General features: G+C 63.0%; 1 protein-coding gene across 3 annotated transcripts; it reads left to right on the forward strand.

Moving 5' to 3' along the window:
* Window positions 1–395: 395 nt before the first annotated feature.
* Window positions 396–14958, forward strand: RNF126 (ring finger protein 126). Of its 3 annotated transcripts, none has more exons than XM_023195473.1 (9): window positions 396–662; window positions 10154–10212; window positions 10736–10799; window positions 11241–11485; window positions 12682–12744; window positions 12862–12931; window positions 13553–13646; window positions 14041–14156; window positions 14245–14958. In XM_023195473.1, the coding sequence occupies exons 1-9, from the start codon at window positions 588–590 to the stop codon at window positions 14392–14394; spliced, it is 936 nt and encodes a 311-aa protein (XP_023051241.1). In that variant the 5' UTR covers window positions 396–587; the 3' UTR covers window positions 14395–14958. The 3 variants fall into 3 exon arrangements, with proteins under 3 accessions (XP_023051241.1, XP_023051243.1, XP_023051242.1); XM_023195475.1 differs by having other exon boundaries at window positions 11241–11404; XM_023195474.1 differs by having other exon boundaries at window positions 423–662; window positions 11274–11485.
* Window positions 14959–18371: the final 3413 nt, after the last annotated feature.

Raw genomic sequence — 18371 nt, forward strand, 5'->3', positions numbered from 1 at the left:
GACCTGACAGTGCCACGGGGCAGGAGGGCAGCAGAGGAGACCTTGTAAGCTGACATTTGAGCAAAGACCTGGAAGAAAGCCACGTGGGGATTGGGGGAGCGCTGCACCGGGAGGGGGCGGGGGAGAGGGCGCCTGGCGAGCCCCAGGAAGAGTGGGGACAGTCGGCTGAAGTACCATGAGGGGAGAAGGCCATGAGGTAGGGAAGCACTGAGGGACACGAGGACCCTGGCAGCTTCGGGAGACGAGGAGGACCTCGGCCCCACCTCGCGCAGGCCTAGCTCCTCGTCTCTTCCGCCGCCTGGGCTTGGCCCCGCCCCCGTCGGAAGCCCCACCCCCGTTGGAACCCCGCCCCCACTCGGAGCCCCGCCCAACGGCCGGGCCTATTTTGTCTCTCAGCAGCCACCGTCGCCCCGGCCGCGGCCCGCCGAGTGCGCAGCCTTCGGCGCTCCCGCGTCCCCGCTCCGCCCCGCGTTCCGTGCGTGCCGTGCGTGAGCGTGCGCGGGCGCGTCGGCCGGCGAGGGAGCAGCAAACGGCCGGCGGCGGGCGCCGCGCGGGGGGCGGGCGGCGCGGAGTAGGCGGCGGCGGCCATGGCCGAGGCGTCGCCGCAGCCCGGACGGTACTTCTGCCACTGCTGCTCCGTGGAGATCGTCCCGCGCCTGCCGGTGAGGCCCGGGCCAGGGCGACGGGCGACAGGGTCTGTGCCGCAGGCCTGAGGCGCGGCCGAGGCCGGGACCGGGGTGGGGGTCCCTTGCGCCCGCCCCTTGCGCGAGCTGGTCAAGATAGGGAAACTGAGGCTCGGGGCAGCGCCGGCCCAGGCTGGATCCACGGGGAGCCCGGGCGGTGCGGGCGCGAACCCCGTCCTGCACATGCGGGAAACTGAGGCCTGGCCGGAGCGGCGCAGCGGGATCGGGGCTGGGTGACCCCACATTCGCGGCGTTCCCAACCCGAGAGGCCGCGAGGATCCCAGGTGGGACCTCTGAGTCCGGTTTTGCAAACGGAGAAACTGAGGCCTCGCGAGCAGAGAGAGGGTGTTGCTCGGTGGCGCGGCGCGGGGCAGGGGCCTAGCCTGTCGGGGCCTGGAGGAGGGGATGGCGGGGCTCGGACCCCTAAAATAACGCCAAGGGACCCCCGCCGAACGCGTGGTCTGGGGCGCCGGCGCCTCGCTGCAGGTTCGCCTTGTGGAGCCCTGGCCGCCGCCTTAGAGGCAGGTTCAGGCCCGGAAGGCTCCAGGCACCGTCCCGGGGTCCGAGCGCGGCCCGCCGGTGAGGCTCTGTGACCGGAGCTTGCGTTCTTTCCCTCCCGGGGTTGGCCAGGCAGCCCACCCCTCCTCGAGGTGTTTACAACCACCCCTCGCCCGGGAGGACCCTGGGCCTGGGCGTTCCGAGTGCTACTTCCTGCTGGTTCAGGGCAGTGTTTTCCACGCGGCCCTGATGTCACCTTGGGGGAGGTGGGAGCTGTGCTAGTCGGAGATGCTATTTCCAAGCCCCTTTTCCAGGGTTTCGGAGTCAGTCGATGTGGAATGGGCTCAGCAGTCTGTATTTTTAATATTATTTTTAGGAACGGGGTCTCCCTGTGTTGCCCAGGCTGGTCTTGAACTCCTGGGCTCAAGCGATCCTCCTGGCTCAGCTTCCCAAAGCGCTGGGATTACAGGCGTGAGCCACCGTGCCCGGCGGTGGTCTGCATTTTTAACCACTGTTCCCCTTCCCCAGGCTGACGTGGGAAGTGGTGATTTAGTCGAGCCACGCCTGCTTGATAGATGGGGAAACTGAGGCCCGTGGTGGCTCAGCAGGAAAGTGGCAGAGCTGGCTCAGTCCGGAGCCGCTTGACCAGCTTGAGGGGAGCAGCTGCAGGAGGTGGAGGGGTCTGGACTCCCCACCCTGTGCCCAGGGGAAGAGACTGCAGGCATTGAGGGTTCAGTGTGCTCTCTGTGTGCGTTACTGCCTGGCTGTTGCTACGCTTTGACCCCTACGAGGAACCCAAGCCCCCAACAAGCAGTGCAGAGACCCAGGCAGGGGCGGGAGGGAGTCAGGAGAAGCCGTCTGTCTGTGGGTCACAGAGGAGGAACGAGTGCTAGAGTTGGGGCATGGCGGGACAGCGGTGCCAGGCCCAGAAGTGGAGAGAGGTGTGGTTTCCTCTACTGAAGCCACCGGGCTTCCCCTCCCCAGCAGGAGGAACAAATAAAGTGAAATCTCGGATGTGGGGTGAAGGCTGGGGAGCTGAGACTGAGCCTTGCCTTGCTCCTCTGTCTCCCAGAGGTCTCGCTCCTGCGTCTTCCCGCTTCCTGTCCCCACTGGCCGTGACAGGAGGGGCTGGTTGCCTGACAGCCTGCCTGCCTGGGTGAGTTGCAGGGCAGCCCCTTGCAGCCGCTGTGAGCCCTGGGACAGGCCCTGGGAGGCCCCTGGGAAGCCCGAAGTGGTGGCTGTGGTCGGGGGGGGGCCGACGCTGCCCTGACCTGGCTGCACACTTAGCTGCTCCTGGAGCCTGCATGGGGCTGGTGGCCTTGGACAGGAAGGACCCTGACCTCCTCTGACTGTCACTGGGCCTGGCGAGGCTTTCCTGTAGTCACAGGAACTCAGTGGTGACAGGTAGTTGTGGTCTTTGCCCTCACAGACTTAACAGGCTGGCCAGGGACCCAGCATGGAACAGTGATTGACAAATATCTAATCATGGACGTTGGTAAATTCCTTAACAGCAAATAACTACAGGGAGGGCTGCCGGGGACTGCCCGTCTCCACCCCACAGGTGCTCCAGAGGGCACCTGCTTGTGCCTTTGGAGCAGGACGCAACAAGGCGCCCGTAGACAGCGTGGTAGCGTCAGAACTTCTCTGTACGTGGCAAGACCCTGTCTCTACAGAAGGCTAAAACGATTAGTGGGGTGTGTTGCTGCGTGCCTGGAGTCTCAGCTCCGGGCGGGGGCTGAGGTGGGAGGAGCGCTTGAACCTGGCAGGTGGAGGCTGCGGTGAGCCGTGATGGTGCCACTGCACTCCAGCCTGGGTGACGAGCAAGGCGCTGTCTCAAAAATGAGTTTTCTGTGCTGGGAAATGGGCACACCTGGTTCTGGGGCGGGAAGGAGGGAAGGCTGCTCCGAATCTGGTAATGGGGAAAGTCCCCAGCCACAGTCAGCGCCCTCGAAACAGGGCGTCTCTGCTGATGGCGAGCTTGCGCGGCAGCTGAGTCTGAGGCGGCAGTGCTGCTGCTGAGATACCTGAGCTGGCTGTCAGGACACTCTGACGCAGAGGGGACTGGCTCTGACGCAGAGGGGACTGGCTGCCGTGGGCTGTGTGCCTGCCCACGAGGGCTTCCCCCAGGCAGCTGGGCTGTTCCAGGCCTGCGTTGCCTTCCTGGGCTCTGGGATCAGGCTGAGGCCCCACGTGGCTGGGCCACTCTCCACTGGACAGCCTGGGCCTCAGTCTCCTCACCTGCAAAGTGGGTTTGGTGGTACGACTCGCTCCCCATGGCATCCAGTGGACACGTGTGTGCAGAGTGGCCGGCACCTGGCTGCTCTCCTGGTGACTTGTGAGGGTGCCCTGAGCGGGGAGCCACACTTGCGTCGGAGGCTCAGGCGACGGCACAGGGGCAACAGTTGCCCCCATGAAAGGCGGTGACAAGGCCAGGCACGGCGGCTCACGCCTGTGGTCCTAGTGCTTCGGGAGGCTGAGGTGGACGGATTACCTGAGGTCAGGAGTTGAGGTCAGCCTTGGCCAACATGGTGAAACCCCGTCCCTACTAAAAATACAAAAAATTGGCCGGGCGCGGTGGCTCACGCCTGTAATCCCAGCACTTTGGGAGGCTGAGACGGGTGGATCACGAGGTCAGGAGATGGAGACCATCCTGGCTAACACAGTAAAACCCCGTCTCTACTAAAAATACAAAAAATTAGCCAGGCGAGGTGGCGGGCGCCTGTAGTCCCAACCACTCGGGAGGCTGAAGCAGGAGAGTGGTGTGAACCCGGGAGGCGGAGCTTGCAGTGAGCCAAGATCGGCCACTGCACTCCAGCCTGAGCAGCAGAGCGAGACTCCGTCTCAAAAAAATAAAAATACAAATATAAAAAATTGGCCAGGTGTGGTGGCGGGCACCTATAATCCTAGCTACTCAGGGGGCTGAGACAGGAGAATTGCTTGAACCTGGAAGGCAGAGGATGTAGTGAGCTGAGATCGTGCCACTGCACTCCAGCTTGGGCAACAGAGCAAGACTCCTTTGGGGAAGAAAAAAAAAAAAAAGGCAGTGACGAGAGCGTCTGGGTGTCTAAGGAAAGGAAGCGTCAGCCGGAGTGGGGCGTGTGGCGGCAGGAACCAGACAGGCCAGCTGGGGCTCAGGCCGCAGGCGGCTGCTCAGACCCAGACTCGACCCTGCTGAGGAGGTGCTGAGTGCGGTGCTGTGACAGTAGGGTGTGGGCGAGAACATCCGGTGGGCAGGGACCTGCTGAGGGCACTGAGCCCCCGGGAGCCAGGAGGGCACAGGGAGGTGGCCCTGGGTGCCATCCCTGTCCCTGAGCTCCCTGTCTCTGGGTGGTTCCTAGGGTGGTCTCAGCTCTGCCTGCTGCCCCCCCCACCCCTGAGGCCTCTGCAGGGTCCCCAGGTAGGGGTGCTGGACCCTGCCGCCCACGGTCGTGGGGAGGAGGTGGCGTGGGCGGGGAGCCCCCGGGAAAGTGCGGGCTGCTGCGGCCAGTGTCACCGATGGTGCTGGGCAAGAAGTCTCCCCGGCTGCCCCCCCAGCCCACCCCGTCTTCTCCTCATCCCTGCAGCGGCCTGGCCCTCCCTGGCCTCCTGAGCAGCCCTGACCCGAGTCTGCCCAGGCTGTGCGGTGTCTGTCTCTGGCCGCTGCTGGCTCTGTGTGTCTGTGGTTGTGCCAGATGTTGTGACAGTAACAGCCTGCCCTGCCTCACGGGCGTCCAGCCGGCACCCTGGAGCGGCTCCGCACAGCTGGGTTCTCTGGAACGGGCTCCCTGCAGCACCCTGTGAGCATGGAGCCTGGCATTGTGATCGGGCACCAGCAATACCCAGGGAACCTGTGGATGTCGGCTGACCTCTCTGTCCGGCCGGCTGGTGCAGGGGTCTGCCTCAGGCAGCTGCTGGTGCTGAATTTCCTCCCACTCAGAACTCTGCCACCATGAGGACCTTTCTGAGCCTCAGGAGAGCTGCAGCACCCCTGGCACCAGCACGGATGGGCACGTGTGGGGTTCTGGTCCCTGGTGACGGTGCCTGAATCCGCCTGGGAAGGAGAAGGCAGAGTTCGGGGTCTGGGCCGAGGCACCCGCTGGGGTGTGAGGCGGGGCCCCAGCGGGTCTAGGCGGCGGCTTTGCTCACGCCTTGTCCGCCCAGCTTGTCCCAGGAGTGCGTGGTGCGTGGGGCCCAGGGACAGACAGTGTGAATGTGGGATGTGGTGGCAGCTGCTGAGGGCGGGAAGAAAGGGGTGCAGGCGCCACACGTGCCCGTGCCTCTGGGGCTGTGCGGCCCACACACTGTGGATGAGCCGGGAAGCTTTGGGCAGCCTTTAGGAAAACAGTAGCCCGCATGGGGGCTCCCACCGAGGCCGAGGGCTGCGCCGTCTTCCTCCCTGGGGTCTCCTGATGCGCACAGCTCCCTGAGGGCCCTGGGGCCGAGTCACTGTCTCCAGGCAGTCAGTCATCTGGGGCCTGCAGGTCCCCAGCCCACTCCCCTCCACGTGCCTGGCCCTGGGCCCTCAGGACATGTGCCCCGTGCAGGCCCTGTGGATGAAGGGCCCCTGCTGCCCTGTCAGATCCCACCCGGGGATGAGGCCATCGCACCCCTAGGGGTGCACGGGTGGGGCCGGGCACTGGCAGGCTCCCTCCCGCCCTTGCTCCCTGGCCAGCTGTTGCTATGGTGATGACGGGCGGGGCGGGGGGAGTGATCTTACCTCCTGCACCTGTCCTCTGAGGGTGAGGTGAGCGGATTCACCATCCTCTGCTAGGACCAGAGGCTCCAATGGGGCCTCTGTGGGGCCCCCAGTGCGGGCTGCCCCCGGAGAAGGTGGGGCAGCTCCTCCACGAGGCCCCCTTGCCTAGGCATTTCTACCTGTGGCTGCTCCGATTTAATATGAGACCAAGCAACCTCTCGGCTGCGTCCTTGGAGGACGAGGGTGGCTGGAGACCCCCATGTCCAGCCCCTCCCACCACCTGAGAGTAGAAGCTCGGCCTCTACCCTGGATATCTGGAATCCACCTGTGACTTGCCTTCGTGACCAGGGCCTCGGTTCCGGCCTTCGGTGGCCCTGGAGACGCTGGCCAGAGTCCTGAGGGACAGCCCAGAGCCCTGACAACACCCAGGAGCTGGGTCACAGCCCTTGGCAGCCGGATTTCAGATACGAGTGAGTGTTGAGGCTGTCCTCCATGACAGGGCGGAGGCTTGGAGCAGAGAGGTGACCTTTGAACCACCTGGGGTGGCCATTCCAGCAGCAGGGCCGACATGCACAGGCCCTGACTCCTGAGTGGGTGCTGCAGGGAGAGGGTCCTGGCCAGTGCTGTGGCACCAGGTCCCATGGCCGCTACGGGCAGGACAGCGGGCGGCCAAGAGGAGGCGGGGCTGGGGCAGACGAGTGTGTGTGTGGCCAGGTTGGGCTGTCGTGAGCCCGCAGTGTGGGTGGCGGGAACTTTCCGTGCGTTGTGCCCTGGACTGAGATGGGAACCCAGGAGCCTGATAGAGAGCTAGGTGATGCAGAGGGGCTGAGCTCAGCACATTGGGACCAGAGCGGCTGAGCGCTGTGCCAGCCCCGGAGCAGCTGGGATTACCAGCGCCACCACCGCGCCCAGCAAATTTCTGTATTTTCAGTAGAGACGGCTTTTCACCATGTTGGCCCTGCTGGTCTCAAACTCCTAACCTCAAGTGATCTGCCCACTTTGGCCTCCCACAGTGCTAGGATTACAGGTGTGAGCCACCGCCCCCCGCCCCCCCCCCGCCCCCCCCCCCCTTTTTTTGAGACGCCGCCTCACTCTGTTGCTACAATCTTGGCTGACTGCAGCCTCCACCTCCCGGGTTCAAGAGATCCTGCCACCTCAGCCTCCTGAGCAGCTGGGACCACAGGCGCCTGGCCCATTTATTTTAATAGCTTTATCTCCGTGTTTTCACACACCGTACAACCCACCCAGTGAAACGTTTGTGGTATGTTCATAAAGCTGTGCAACCACCACCACAGTCTAATTCCAGAGCATTCTCATGGCCTGAAAAAGAAACCCACCTAGTCCCCATCAGCCGTCACTCCCCGTCCCCTCCCCCAGGTGCCGCTACCGTCTCTGCGGCTCGGCCTGTCCTGGACATTTCATAGACATGGGATCACACGCTGTGTGGCTTTCTGTGTCTGGCGTCTCTCCCTGGACATCGTGTCCTCCAGGTGCATCCCCACCCCCGTGGCCTGGTCTGGGCCTCGCTCCTTTCCGTGGTTGAGTCGTGCTCTGAGGTTCCGGTGGGCCCTGGAGCTGCTTTCGCCTGCTGGTTCTGGCGACGTGAACGTTGTTGGGCAGGTGTCTTCGTTTCTCTCGGGTGTGTGCCTGGAGGGAGAGGACTGGCTCACGGGTCCTGGGGTCGTTCCGTCTGGGGGACTTCTGGGCTCCCAGCAGGCCTGGATGGGGTCTCACCTCTCATCCTCGCTGGCCCTGGGAAGTGGCATCTGGCTGGGGCTGGCCGGCCGCGTTTCCTGGCGCGCGTTTTGGAAGCGTGTCCTGTGCGGGTCGTTTGCGCGTTTTCAGCTGGGTTGTCTGTTTCTCTTTTTCTTTCTTTTTTTTCTAGAGACAGGGTCTGGCTCTGTCCCTCAGGCTAGTGCCGTGATGGGACCACAGCTCACTGCAGTCTCAACCTCCTGGACTCAAGCCACCCTGCCTCCTGCCTCCCCCTCCTGCCTGCCTCCCCCTCCCCGGTAGCTGCAGCTACAGACCTGCCCCAGCACACCCAGATAATTTGGTTTTTGTAGAAATGGGGTTTGGCCACTTTGGCCAGGCTGGTCTCAAGCTCCTGACCTCGTGATCCGCCCGCCTCGGCCTCCCAAAGTGCTGGGATCACAGGCATGGGCTGCTGCACCTGGCCTGGGCTGTCTTTTCTTTTTTTCTTTTTCTTTTTTTTTGGGTTGTTAGACCTTTTTTTTTTTTTTTTGAGTTGCTGTCTCGCTCTGTCGCCCAGGCTGGAATGCAATGGCGCGATCTTGGCTCACTGCAGCCTCTGCCTCCTGGGTTCAAGCGATTCTCCTGCCTCAGCCTCCTGAGTAGCTGGGATTACAGATGCCCGCCACCACACCTGGCTAATTTTTGTATTTTTAGTAGAGACGGGGTTTCTCCATGTTGGCCACGCTGGTCTTGACCCCCTGGCCTCAGGTGATCCACCCGAATCACCCAGAAGTCCCCCAGATGGGACTCCCCCTCAACCTACGACCCAGCCTTCTCACTCCAGGTGATCCACTCGGCCTCCCAGAGTGCCAGGATTACAGGTGGGAGACACTACCCCGGCCAGCAATTTTTTTTTTTTTTTGAGACGGAGTCTGGCTCTGTTGCCCAGGCTGGAATGCAGTGGCCGCGATCTCGGCTCACTGCAAGCTCTGCCTCCCAGGTTCACGCTATTCTCCTGCCTCAGCCTCCTGAGTAGCTGGGACTACAGGCGCCTGCCACCACGCCTGGCCTATTTTTGTATTTTTAGTAGAGACAGGGTTTTTACCATGTTGGCCAGGCTGGTCTCCAACTCCTGATTTCAGGTGATCCGCCCGCCTCGGCCTCCCATAGTTCTGGGATTACAGGCCTGAGCCAACGCGCCGGTGATGGCGGAATGTGTCGAGCATTCGTGGGGCCTGGGCTGAAAAGCGTGTGTTGCTTGCTGGCCTTACTAGGAGCCGGCAGCACTTTTTTTATATTTGTAGATGGTGTGTCTTCACTCTACCCTCACGGTGGGTTTGCGTGCATCTGGCATCCTTTGCTCGCCCTGGCCTTAGTCCCTCCCCATCCAGCATGTGCTTCAGTGGCAGGAGCAGCTGAGGCGGGCACCGCATGCTGTGGGCAGGGGGCCCAGCTGTCGGCCTTCCCCTTGAGCACTGCCTGCCAGACCCCCGTGTTTTCCCAGAGTCAGCGGGTGAGGCCAGGATCTTGCTTGCTGGAGAGGGGACCACAGCTGACCAGGTCCCAGCCCCCGCCCCGCTGGGACTGAACAACCCCTGTGGAACCTGCATCCCCAGAGCCTGGGGTCTGCCTTGGCTCCCCTCACAGCAGTACCCCATGCACCGTGGGAGCCTCGTCTCCCTGTTTTTGTCGGTGTCACCTGGGGGTGATCTCGGGACCCCCTCGGCCCTTTCCGTGATGACGTGTGCCGTGTGAGGCCATTTTCACATCGCTGCAATGGAGCACTTGAGACCGCGGGGTCGTTTAGAGAGAGGGTGATTTGGCTTCCAGTGTCCAGTTCTGCAGGCTGTGCGAGAAGCTTGCATCGGCATCTGCCCAGCTCCTCATGAGGCCAGGAGGCACCACACACTTTTCAGCCCAGGCCCCACGAATGCTCGGCCCGCTCCACCATCACCGGGGGCCCAGCCATCCATGAGGGGTCTGCCCCGTGAGCCAGTTCCTCCAGCAGGCCCTTCCAGCCCCGGGGATCCCTTTGCAGTGTGAGGTCCACAGGGATGGCATCCATCCTCGGCGTGGCCGTGGCTTGAGGCGGGTGCGGGGGAACCATGAACGTGGGTTTGGGGCTCACACGCGGCTGTCCCCAGGCAGGGTCCTCATTTCTTCTCTGGGACATCACCGTGTTGGCCTCGCATTGTCCTTGGCTCTAGGGGGACCTGGGAATGGGGTCTTGCAGGGGTGTGGCCAGTGTGGACGTGGCCTCCCCCTAGCCAGGGAACGGGCTGTCTGCAGGGTTGCCAGAGCGTTCTGGAAAAGGGATATCGGGGCACCCCTCCGAGCGATGCCACCTGTGTGAGTAGGTGCCCAGGCGCTGGTGATGCCCGTCACGGTGGGGCATCAGATCGCCGGGAACCACCAAAGGGTCAGCGGGTGGCCGGCAGAGGCCAGGTCCCCTCGGCTGCCCTCCAGGACCGGACCATGAGTTGGGAGCCGCCCTGGCCAGCTAGAGACCACTGGGTCCGGAGCCCCTCTGTCCTCACCCCGAGGGGTTTTTGCAGGTCATGCCTGGCGTCGCCGTGACCCGGCCTCCTATTCTCTCCTGCAGGATTATATCTGTCCAAGATGCGAGTCTGGTTTCATCGAGGAGCTTCCGGAAGAGACCAGGTAATGCAGCCCACCATTCAAGAGGCTGGGAGAGCCGGCCGGGCCTCAGCTGCCGTAGGGGTGGGGGCTGTGCTGGTGTCTAGCCCCCCCGAGTGTGTGGCTGGCAGGCCCTGGCGTCCGTGGCTCTGGGAGCCCTGTCCTCTGTGCAGGCAGCAGCGTGCCATTCCCTTCTGTGATGGCCGGGGCCGGAGGGTAGTGCCGGCAACCTGTGCAGCCGCTCACCTCCCTCAGCCTTGGCGACCGATCTGGTGACCCAGGCCCTCCGGGGAAGGGGCCACAGGGGCCCCACTACATCCTCACACTCAGGAGGTTGTTGGTGTCTGCACTGGTTTCCAGAGAAACCTGTGGTTTACTGGCGAGGGAAGAAGCAGCGGGTTATGGTGCCAAATGCTGGGGCGGTGGCAGGTGGGAAGCAGTGCTGAGGACAATGCCGCTCTCCCAACACGGACTTTTGAGGGGAGGGAGCGCCTGGTGCATGGGGACACGGGGCAGCCAGCGCTGCTGACACTCACTGTCTTCCCAGGAGCACAGAAAATGGTTCTGCCCCCTCCACAGCCCCCACGGACCAGAGCCGGCCACCGCTGGAGGTGAGCTGCCCGCCCCCTCGTGCTTCCTGATCCTGTCGGCCTTGCTCGGGGCCCGAGCACCAGCCCGTCCCCACCTTGCCTCCCTGGGCTCTCCCTGCCCGCACGGCAGAGGAAATTCATCCCTCCAGGGACCGGGCTGGGGCTTGGGGTGGCCCACGCTGCTCAGTTGGGGCAGATGAAAGTGAGACTTCGTCAAGGCCACTCACACCAGCCGGGCAGGCTCTGCCCAATTCCCACCTCCCTCCCACCCGGCACCCAACAGGGCCTGTCTTGCTTTCTCTTTTGTCTTTGTGCCCTAGTGCCCCCAGCAGACTGCACGGGCCTGAGCCCCGAGGTCACGCCCCCTCCTCTCCCCTGCGCAGTCCTAAACCCCGAGGTCACGCCCCCTCCTCTCCCTTGCACCGGCCTGAGCCCCCAGGTCACGCCCCCTCCTCTCCTCAGCACGTGGATCAGCACCTGTTCACGCTGCCGCAGGGCTACGGACAGTTTGCTTTCGGCATCTTCGATGACAGCTTCGAGATCCCCACGTTCCCTCCTGGGGCGCAGGCTGACGAAGGCAGGGACCCTGAGAGCCGGCGGGAGAGAGACCATCCGTCCCGGCACCGGTACGGCGCCCGGCAGCCCCGCGCCCGCCTCACCACACGGCGGGCCACCGGCCGGCATGAAGGCGTCCCCACGCTGGAAGGGTGAGGGGGCCCCGGGGGTGGCCGCGAGGGCCCCACGCCATGAGGTCGGAAGTTCTGGTGCTTAGAATTCAGCAGCACATGTTCCACAGAAGTGTGGCATCATCCGAAGGCTCTCTGGAGAGGCCGCCCGGCCAGGCGCTCCAGCCCCCTGTGACCCCCACGCTCTCTGAGAGCCTCGGTCTGTGACCCACTGGGAGCGGGAGCCCCACACAGCCCTTCGGAGACAGAGTGTGCTGGTTCAGGGCGTGTGGATTGACCACAGAGCAGGGCGCAGCGCGCCTGCCAGGCCCACGCATTCTGGGGACTGCTGTTCACATGCGTATCTTCAAACACTGTCCTGCCCTTGGGCCCGGACCAGAGCCTGGGTGAGCCTCCCTGGGCCCCGCTCCTGGTGGAGCAGAGCCTGGGCCTCCCCACTGCTGGTGGTTGATCTTTCTATGGTTGTGTGTCTCACCTGCTGGAAATGTCATCTTTAAAAGTGGCTAATTTTGCCAGGCATGGTGGCTCAGTGCTGTAATCCCAGTGCTCTGGGAGGTCGAGGAGGGAGGATCCTTGAGGACAGGAGTTTAAGATCAGCCTGAGCAACGTAGGGAGGTCCCGTCTCTAATTTTAAAAAACTAGTGGAGGCCGGGCGTGGTGGCTCACATCTGTAAGCCCAGCACTTTGGGAGGCTGAGCAGGCAGATCACTGAGGTCAGGAGTTTGAGACCAGTCTGATCAATATGATGAAACTCCATCTCTACTAAGAATACAAAAATTAGCCGGGCGCGGTGGCGCATGCCTGTGATCCCAGCTACTCAGGAGGCTGAGGCAGGAGAATCACTTGAATCCGGGAGGCAGAGGTGGTAATGAGCCGAAATTGCGCCATTGCACTCCAGCCTGGGCACCAGAGCGAGACTCCATCTGAAAAAAAAAAATAGCTGAGAGCGGCGGAGCTCTCCTGTGGTCCCAGCTACTTGGGAGGCCGAGGTGGGAGGATCACCTAAGCCCAGCAGGTCGGGCTGCAGTGAGCCAAGATCGAGCTGCTGCTCTCTTGCCTGAGCATCAGAGTGAGACCCTGGTTCGCAGTAAACAAATAGAAGCTAATTTAGAAGTTGATGCTGATCCTGCCCTTGGTGCTCACCATGGACCTGGCAGGCCTGGTGCCTCCCTGTGCGTGGGGCGGCCTCACCCCATGACTGGCCCCCTCTGTTCCAGGATCATCCAGCAGCTTGTCAATGGCATCATCACGCCTGCCACCATCCCCAGCCTGGGTCCCTGGTGAGTAGGTGGGGGTGTCTGTCCCTATCCCCAGCCTGGGTCCCTGGTGAGTGGGGTGGGTAGACGCACCTGCCCCAACTGCCCATCAGCCACTCGAACCCCACCTTCCACCTCCAGGGGAGTCCTGCACTCAAACCCTATGGACTACGCCTGGGGGGCCAACGGCCTGGACGCCATCATCACACAGGTACAGCGTGGCCACGGCCCCGAGTGCCTGCTGGGGGTGGGCTGGGCTGCCTGTCCCTGGGAGCTGCCCCACTGCCCAGACCCGGGAAGCCCACAAAGGTCAAGGGGGATGCCGGCGCAGCCTCCGCGCTCTGGCAGGCACAGAGGGCAGCTCCGGCCTTCCTCCTGCCATTTCTGAGTCTTGGCACCCTTGGGGGTTCTCCTGTGTTCACGCGGAACGTTGTAGCAGAACCGCACAGAGGGTTCACCCGCAGCCACAGTCCCGTGCTCAGGAGGCCACGCAGTCCCTCTCCCAAGAGGTCGCGCCCAGGCCTGCTTCCAAGCACCGCCCATCTCAGCCTTGCTGAGGATTCCTTGGAGTATTTTGTCACTGGCAGGACCCGACCCTCTCAGCAGCCCGGAGCTGGAGCGCGGCCCACCCTCATTCTGCCGTCAGGGGACCCAGGAGCAGGGGGGACCACGTGGGCTCCACAGTGACCTCCGACCCGGGGCGGGCTCCAAGGGGCCCAGGGCCCAGGACAAATGCGGCCTCGGTGCTTTTGCAGGTCCTGCAGCCTCGCGTTTCAGAGCCCCGGGCCGGGCCCCCGAGGAGCTCCCGGCACTCTCGCCTCTTGTCTTTCAGCTCCTCAATCAGTTTGAAAACACGGGCCCCCCACCGGCAGATAAAGAGAAAATCCAGGCCCTCCCCACCGTCCCCGTCACCGAGGAGCACGTAGGTATGAGAGCTCAGCCTCCCAAGTAGCTGGGATTACAGGCACGCACCACCACACCCGGCTAATATTTGTATTTTCAGTAGAGATGGGGTTTCACCATATTGGCCAGGCAGGTCTCAAACTCCTGACCTCAGGTGATCCTCCCACCTCGACTCCCCATAGTGCTGGGATGACAGGCTTGAGCCACCGCGCCCGGCCTCCGGCGTTTTCCTGAAGGTCGGCTGGGAGGAGAGGGTTCTGTCCAGGTTCCCTCTGGCGGCCCGCGGGGCACACACATGGCTTTTCTCCCTTGGCTGGGCTCAGGGGTGGCCTCTGACTGAGGCAGTGGGGAAGCCCGCCCTTGAAGGCTCGGCAGGCCCCCTGTGCCCACTGTGACCGCAGCCGCACACTCCCACAGGCTCCGGGCTCGAGTGTCCTGTGTGCAAGGACGACTATGCGCTGGGTGAGCGTGTGCGGCAGCTGCCCTGCAACCACCTGTTCCACGACGGCTGCATCGTGCCCTGGCTGGAGCAGGTGAGTGCCCTGCCCACCCGCCCCCCGACTGTGGCCCTCCCGCCTCTAACCTGCCCCTTCTCCCGTCCCCGCCTGTGTCCCCACAAAGCACGACAGCTGCCCCGTCTGCCGAAAAAGCCTCACGGGACAGAACACGGCCACGAACCCCCCGGGCCTCACTGGGGTGAGCTTCTCCTCCTCGTCGTCCTCCTCCTCCTCCAGCTCGCCCAGCAACGAGAACGCCACAGGCAACTCGTGAGCCTGCGTCGGCCGCCGGGAAAGCACGGGTCCTTCCCCCCCCGCAGCCAGCGCCACACAGCACCCGCAGACTGGGTGCCCCGGCAGGGCCACGCTTGGCTGGTCAGCGCTGCAGGTCCCGCCTGTTCCAGGGCAGGGTCCGGGCCCAGCCCACTGGCCCCCTGGCTCGGGAAGGCGTGGGCCACATGTTCCCCTCTGGGGCGTCCCCAGCCTCCCCGTCCTCTGTCTAACCTCACCCTCTAAACGTTCAGCGGTGGAAAGATTTTTATAATTTTAAATTATTACTGCTTTGAAATAAATGGACGTTTTAGCTCACACGGCGGCCATGCATGATTTGTGGCAAAAGACGGGGCACAGATGCCCCACAGTGCTGCAGGTGCCGCCAGGACAGGCCGCGTGGGCCCCCGGCCTCCCCTCGGCTGCCTCCACGACCCGGAGTTCGGGGGCTCGGGACCATGAGGATGACCAGCAAAATTCAAGAACAAAATTGCACCAACAGACTTTTTTAAAGGAAAAAATATGTGTATCTTGAAAGCTATTTAAAATACACTACTTACAAAGAGAAGCCGGTGCTGTGGCTTTCCTTCTGCGCCCGTGTGTCGGGAAAGGGCCAAGCTGGGAGTCTGGCTGGGCTCTGCATAGCCGGTCCTGTCCCCAGGGGTCTGTGCCTCCTGCAGGGCCTGGCGCCCAGGACCTGCTAGCAAGCCCGCTCTCCCGAGGTTAAGCCCAGGAGGGCTGCTGGCGAGGTAGGGTGGTGGTGTCACCAGGTTGTGATGTTTAAAACCAGAAACACCAGCATTAAAGCACCAGGGCCCAGCACCTCCACCTCACCCCTCGGTCGCACCTCAGTCTTCCACCTCAGCCACGTGGGTTCCTGGCCCCTCTGAGGAGCCAGACCCCACTGCTCAAGGTGGCTGGATGCCTGGCCTGGGGTGCAGCCAGCTGGGGCACAGCTGGCAAGGTCTGGGGACCTGTGGGCTGGGGGCCGGGACGGTGGGTTCATCTCGGTTGCTGAGGATCCACAATCCTGAGACCGAAGAATCAGACGGTGGAGACGGATAACGGAGAGGAGGCTCCAGCAGGACCACCTGTGTCCTTCCACTGCAGACGGCTCCTGCGAGCGGGAGGTGCATGGCCCACGCCCCCACCTGTTCTCCAGACTCCCGCCCTCCGCTCCGCACCGCCCTCTTCACCGTGTCCCTCGACGTGTCTGCGTCAGCCCCCTTGGCCAGGTAACTCGGATCCCACCTGTTCTGACCATGCCCAGGGCACTTGCTGGACTTCTGCTACTACAGCGCCGTGGTGAGCCCTCCTGGTGGCCGTCCTCTGGGGCCGTGGAGCCTAGAGAAGCATTGGGACTTTCATGACTGTGGCTGCCAGGGCAGAGAGGCAGAGTGCCAACCCTGAGGGTGTGCACATCCCAACTCCGGGACCCGCGGACTCGGCACCTCACGAGGTAATGTACCCGGCACCCAAAGACGAGGTTGCATGGAGGCCACCGAGGTGGGGAGGTCACCTTGGATCGTCCTTGATCTCCAGACTAAGAGAACAACCGTGGTTTAGGCCCCAAGTCTGTGCGACAGACTGGGCCACCTGCTCTGGGTCACGGTCCCCTGGCCGAGCCATTTTCCTGTTGGAAAGACAGAGCTTGGAGCCGTTTTCCTGTTGGAAAGACAGAGCTTGGAGCCGTTTTCCTGTTGGGAAGGCGGAGCTTCGAGCTGTTTTCCTGTTGGAAAGACTCAAGCCGTTTTCCTGTTGGGAAGACGGAGCCTTGAGCCGTTTTCGTGTTGGAAGATGGAATTTTGAGTCAGGAGGCGTTCGTCGAGACGAGGCTTGGGTTCTGTGTGTCCGTGGTGGTCCTCGGGAGTTGGAGTTGGAGCTGGAGGGGAGGGCTGGGCAGGTGAGGCTTGCGGTTGCGAGGCCTGGGGACTCTGTTGTCAGAGATGCTGCCAGGCGTGTGCCTGCCTGTGAGGCTGGGACTTCCCTCCCATGGGGTGGCCGGGGTGGCCAGAGGAGCGGGACCGATCAGGTCGCCCCACTCAGGCATGAGCCTCGGGGGCGCTGGGCCCTGAGGACACTGGCACCCTGGTGGGGGCTGTGAGACCGCAGTGCTCAGATCAGACAGTGGTAAGAAGTGGCCGCCCTGGTGCCCTCCCCGCCCCAGGAGCCTGCTGCACGACAGGAGGTGGGACTGGTAAGGCCCGCTCCCCTGCGTCCGCAGGCTCCTGGCGCCTGCAGCTGCCCTCTCCCCATCCGCCCTGCCTCTCAGGAGTGCTTCGTAAGCGGAAGCACAGTTTGCAACAGTTTGGAGTTGGCTGATTTTCACTGCGGGCGATTTCCTGGAGAGTCGCTGGTTCTGTGCCCCCAGGTCGCCTCTCTCTGTCGTGCAGCCCCCACCGCGCTGCCTGAGGACACCGTGGGACCCAGGCTAGGGCTTGTGAATGAGCTGCTGAGGCCTCTGTGTGAACCGGGATTTCACTGCCCCGGGACGTGCCAGGCTGCACGCTCATTCCACGTTCCGTTTTAGAAACAACTGCTGACCTGTTTTTTTTTTTTTTGGAGACGGAGCCTCGCTCTGTCGCCCAGGCTGGAGCGCAGTGGCACCATCTCAGCTCGCTGCAACCTCCGCCTCCCGGGTTCAAGTGATTCTTCTGCCTCAGCCTCTCAAGTAGCTGGAATTATAGGCACGTGCCACTACACCCAGCTAATTTTTTGTATTTTAGTAGAGACGGGGTTTCACCATGTTGATCCAGACGGTCTTGATCTCCTGACCTCATGATCCACGCGCCTTGGCCTCCCAAAGTGCTGGGATTACAGGCGTGAGCCACCGCGCCTGGCCTGCTGACCTGTTTCTCTGAGGCACACATTAGGTTTCTGCGTGGGGTGCCAGCAAGTTTTATTTCAGCCGTGGACCCGTGTGGCCCCTGGCAACAGAACTCAAGTGGCAATGCCCTCTGAGCTGGTCAATGCGTGCAGATCTCCCGACGCTGACAACCTGGGGTCATCCTGAGCGCAGCTCTGGCCTCCACCTGCTCCATGCCAGCCAAAAGTGTCCCCAGAGGCCACCTGGTGTCCCCTAGGGCAGGGTCCCCTTCTCTGCAGGGTGCGTAGAGCCTCTCGGGCCGGGCACGACCCTCCCCTCCCAGAAGGGTTTTCCCTGTCAGGCTGCTCAGTGCCTCCCAGCAAGTGCCCCGGCGCAGTTTTCCTGGATTTATGTGGAAGGCGGCAGCTGGGGGTGGAGCCCTGGCCGTCCCCGGGGACTGTCCCTTTCACCAGGGCGATGGTGCTGTCACCCCACGTACAGAAGGGGAGACGGTCCCAGGGTGTCGCTGCCTGGCTCGAGGCTGCGGGGCTGGGGTGGACCTGGGCTCTTGGCTCTGCCCTTTTCTCCAGCTGGAGTTTGACTCCCAGCGCTGCAGGCAGAAGGCCCAGCAGATTCAGGATGTCAGGAGGACGCTGGGCACAGGTGGGGGCGCCCCCACCCCAATAAGCAGCCCTCCCCACGTCCCGCAGGACAGCGGCACGAAGCCCCAGGCCTGCCCTGCACCCAGCACGGCTCCTGCCCTCAGCCTCTGCCCTTCCTGGGGATGTGAGGAGCCCTGAGGCTTACTTTTTTTTTTTTTTTTGAGACGGAGTCTCGCTCTGTGGCCCAGGCTAGAGTGCAGTGACCGGATCTTCAGCTCACTGCAAGCTCTGCCTCCCGGGTTTACGCCATTCTCCTGCCTCAGCCTCCCGAGTAGCTGGGACTACAGGCGCCCGCCACCTCGCCCGGCTAGTTTTTTGTACTTTTAGTAGAGACGGGGTTTCACCGTGTTAGCCAGGATGGTCTTGATCTCCCGACCTCGTGATCCGCCCGTCTCAGCCTCCCAAAGTGCTGGGATTACAGGCTTGAGCCACCGCGCCCGGCCCCCTGAGGCTTACTTTGTCATGAACAGTTTCTGACACCGTGTGCATATTTCCAACGTCTGCTGTAACGAA

This window comes from Piliocolobus tephrosceles, chromosome 21 (genome assembly GCF_002776525.5).
Source record: "Piliocolobus tephrosceles isolate RC106 chromosome 21, ASM277652v3, whole genome shotgun sequence".
In the NCBI taxonomy this organism is placed as follows: domain Eukaryota; kingdom Metazoa; phylum Chordata; class Mammalia; order Primates; family Cercopithecidae; genus Piliocolobus; species Piliocolobus tephrosceles.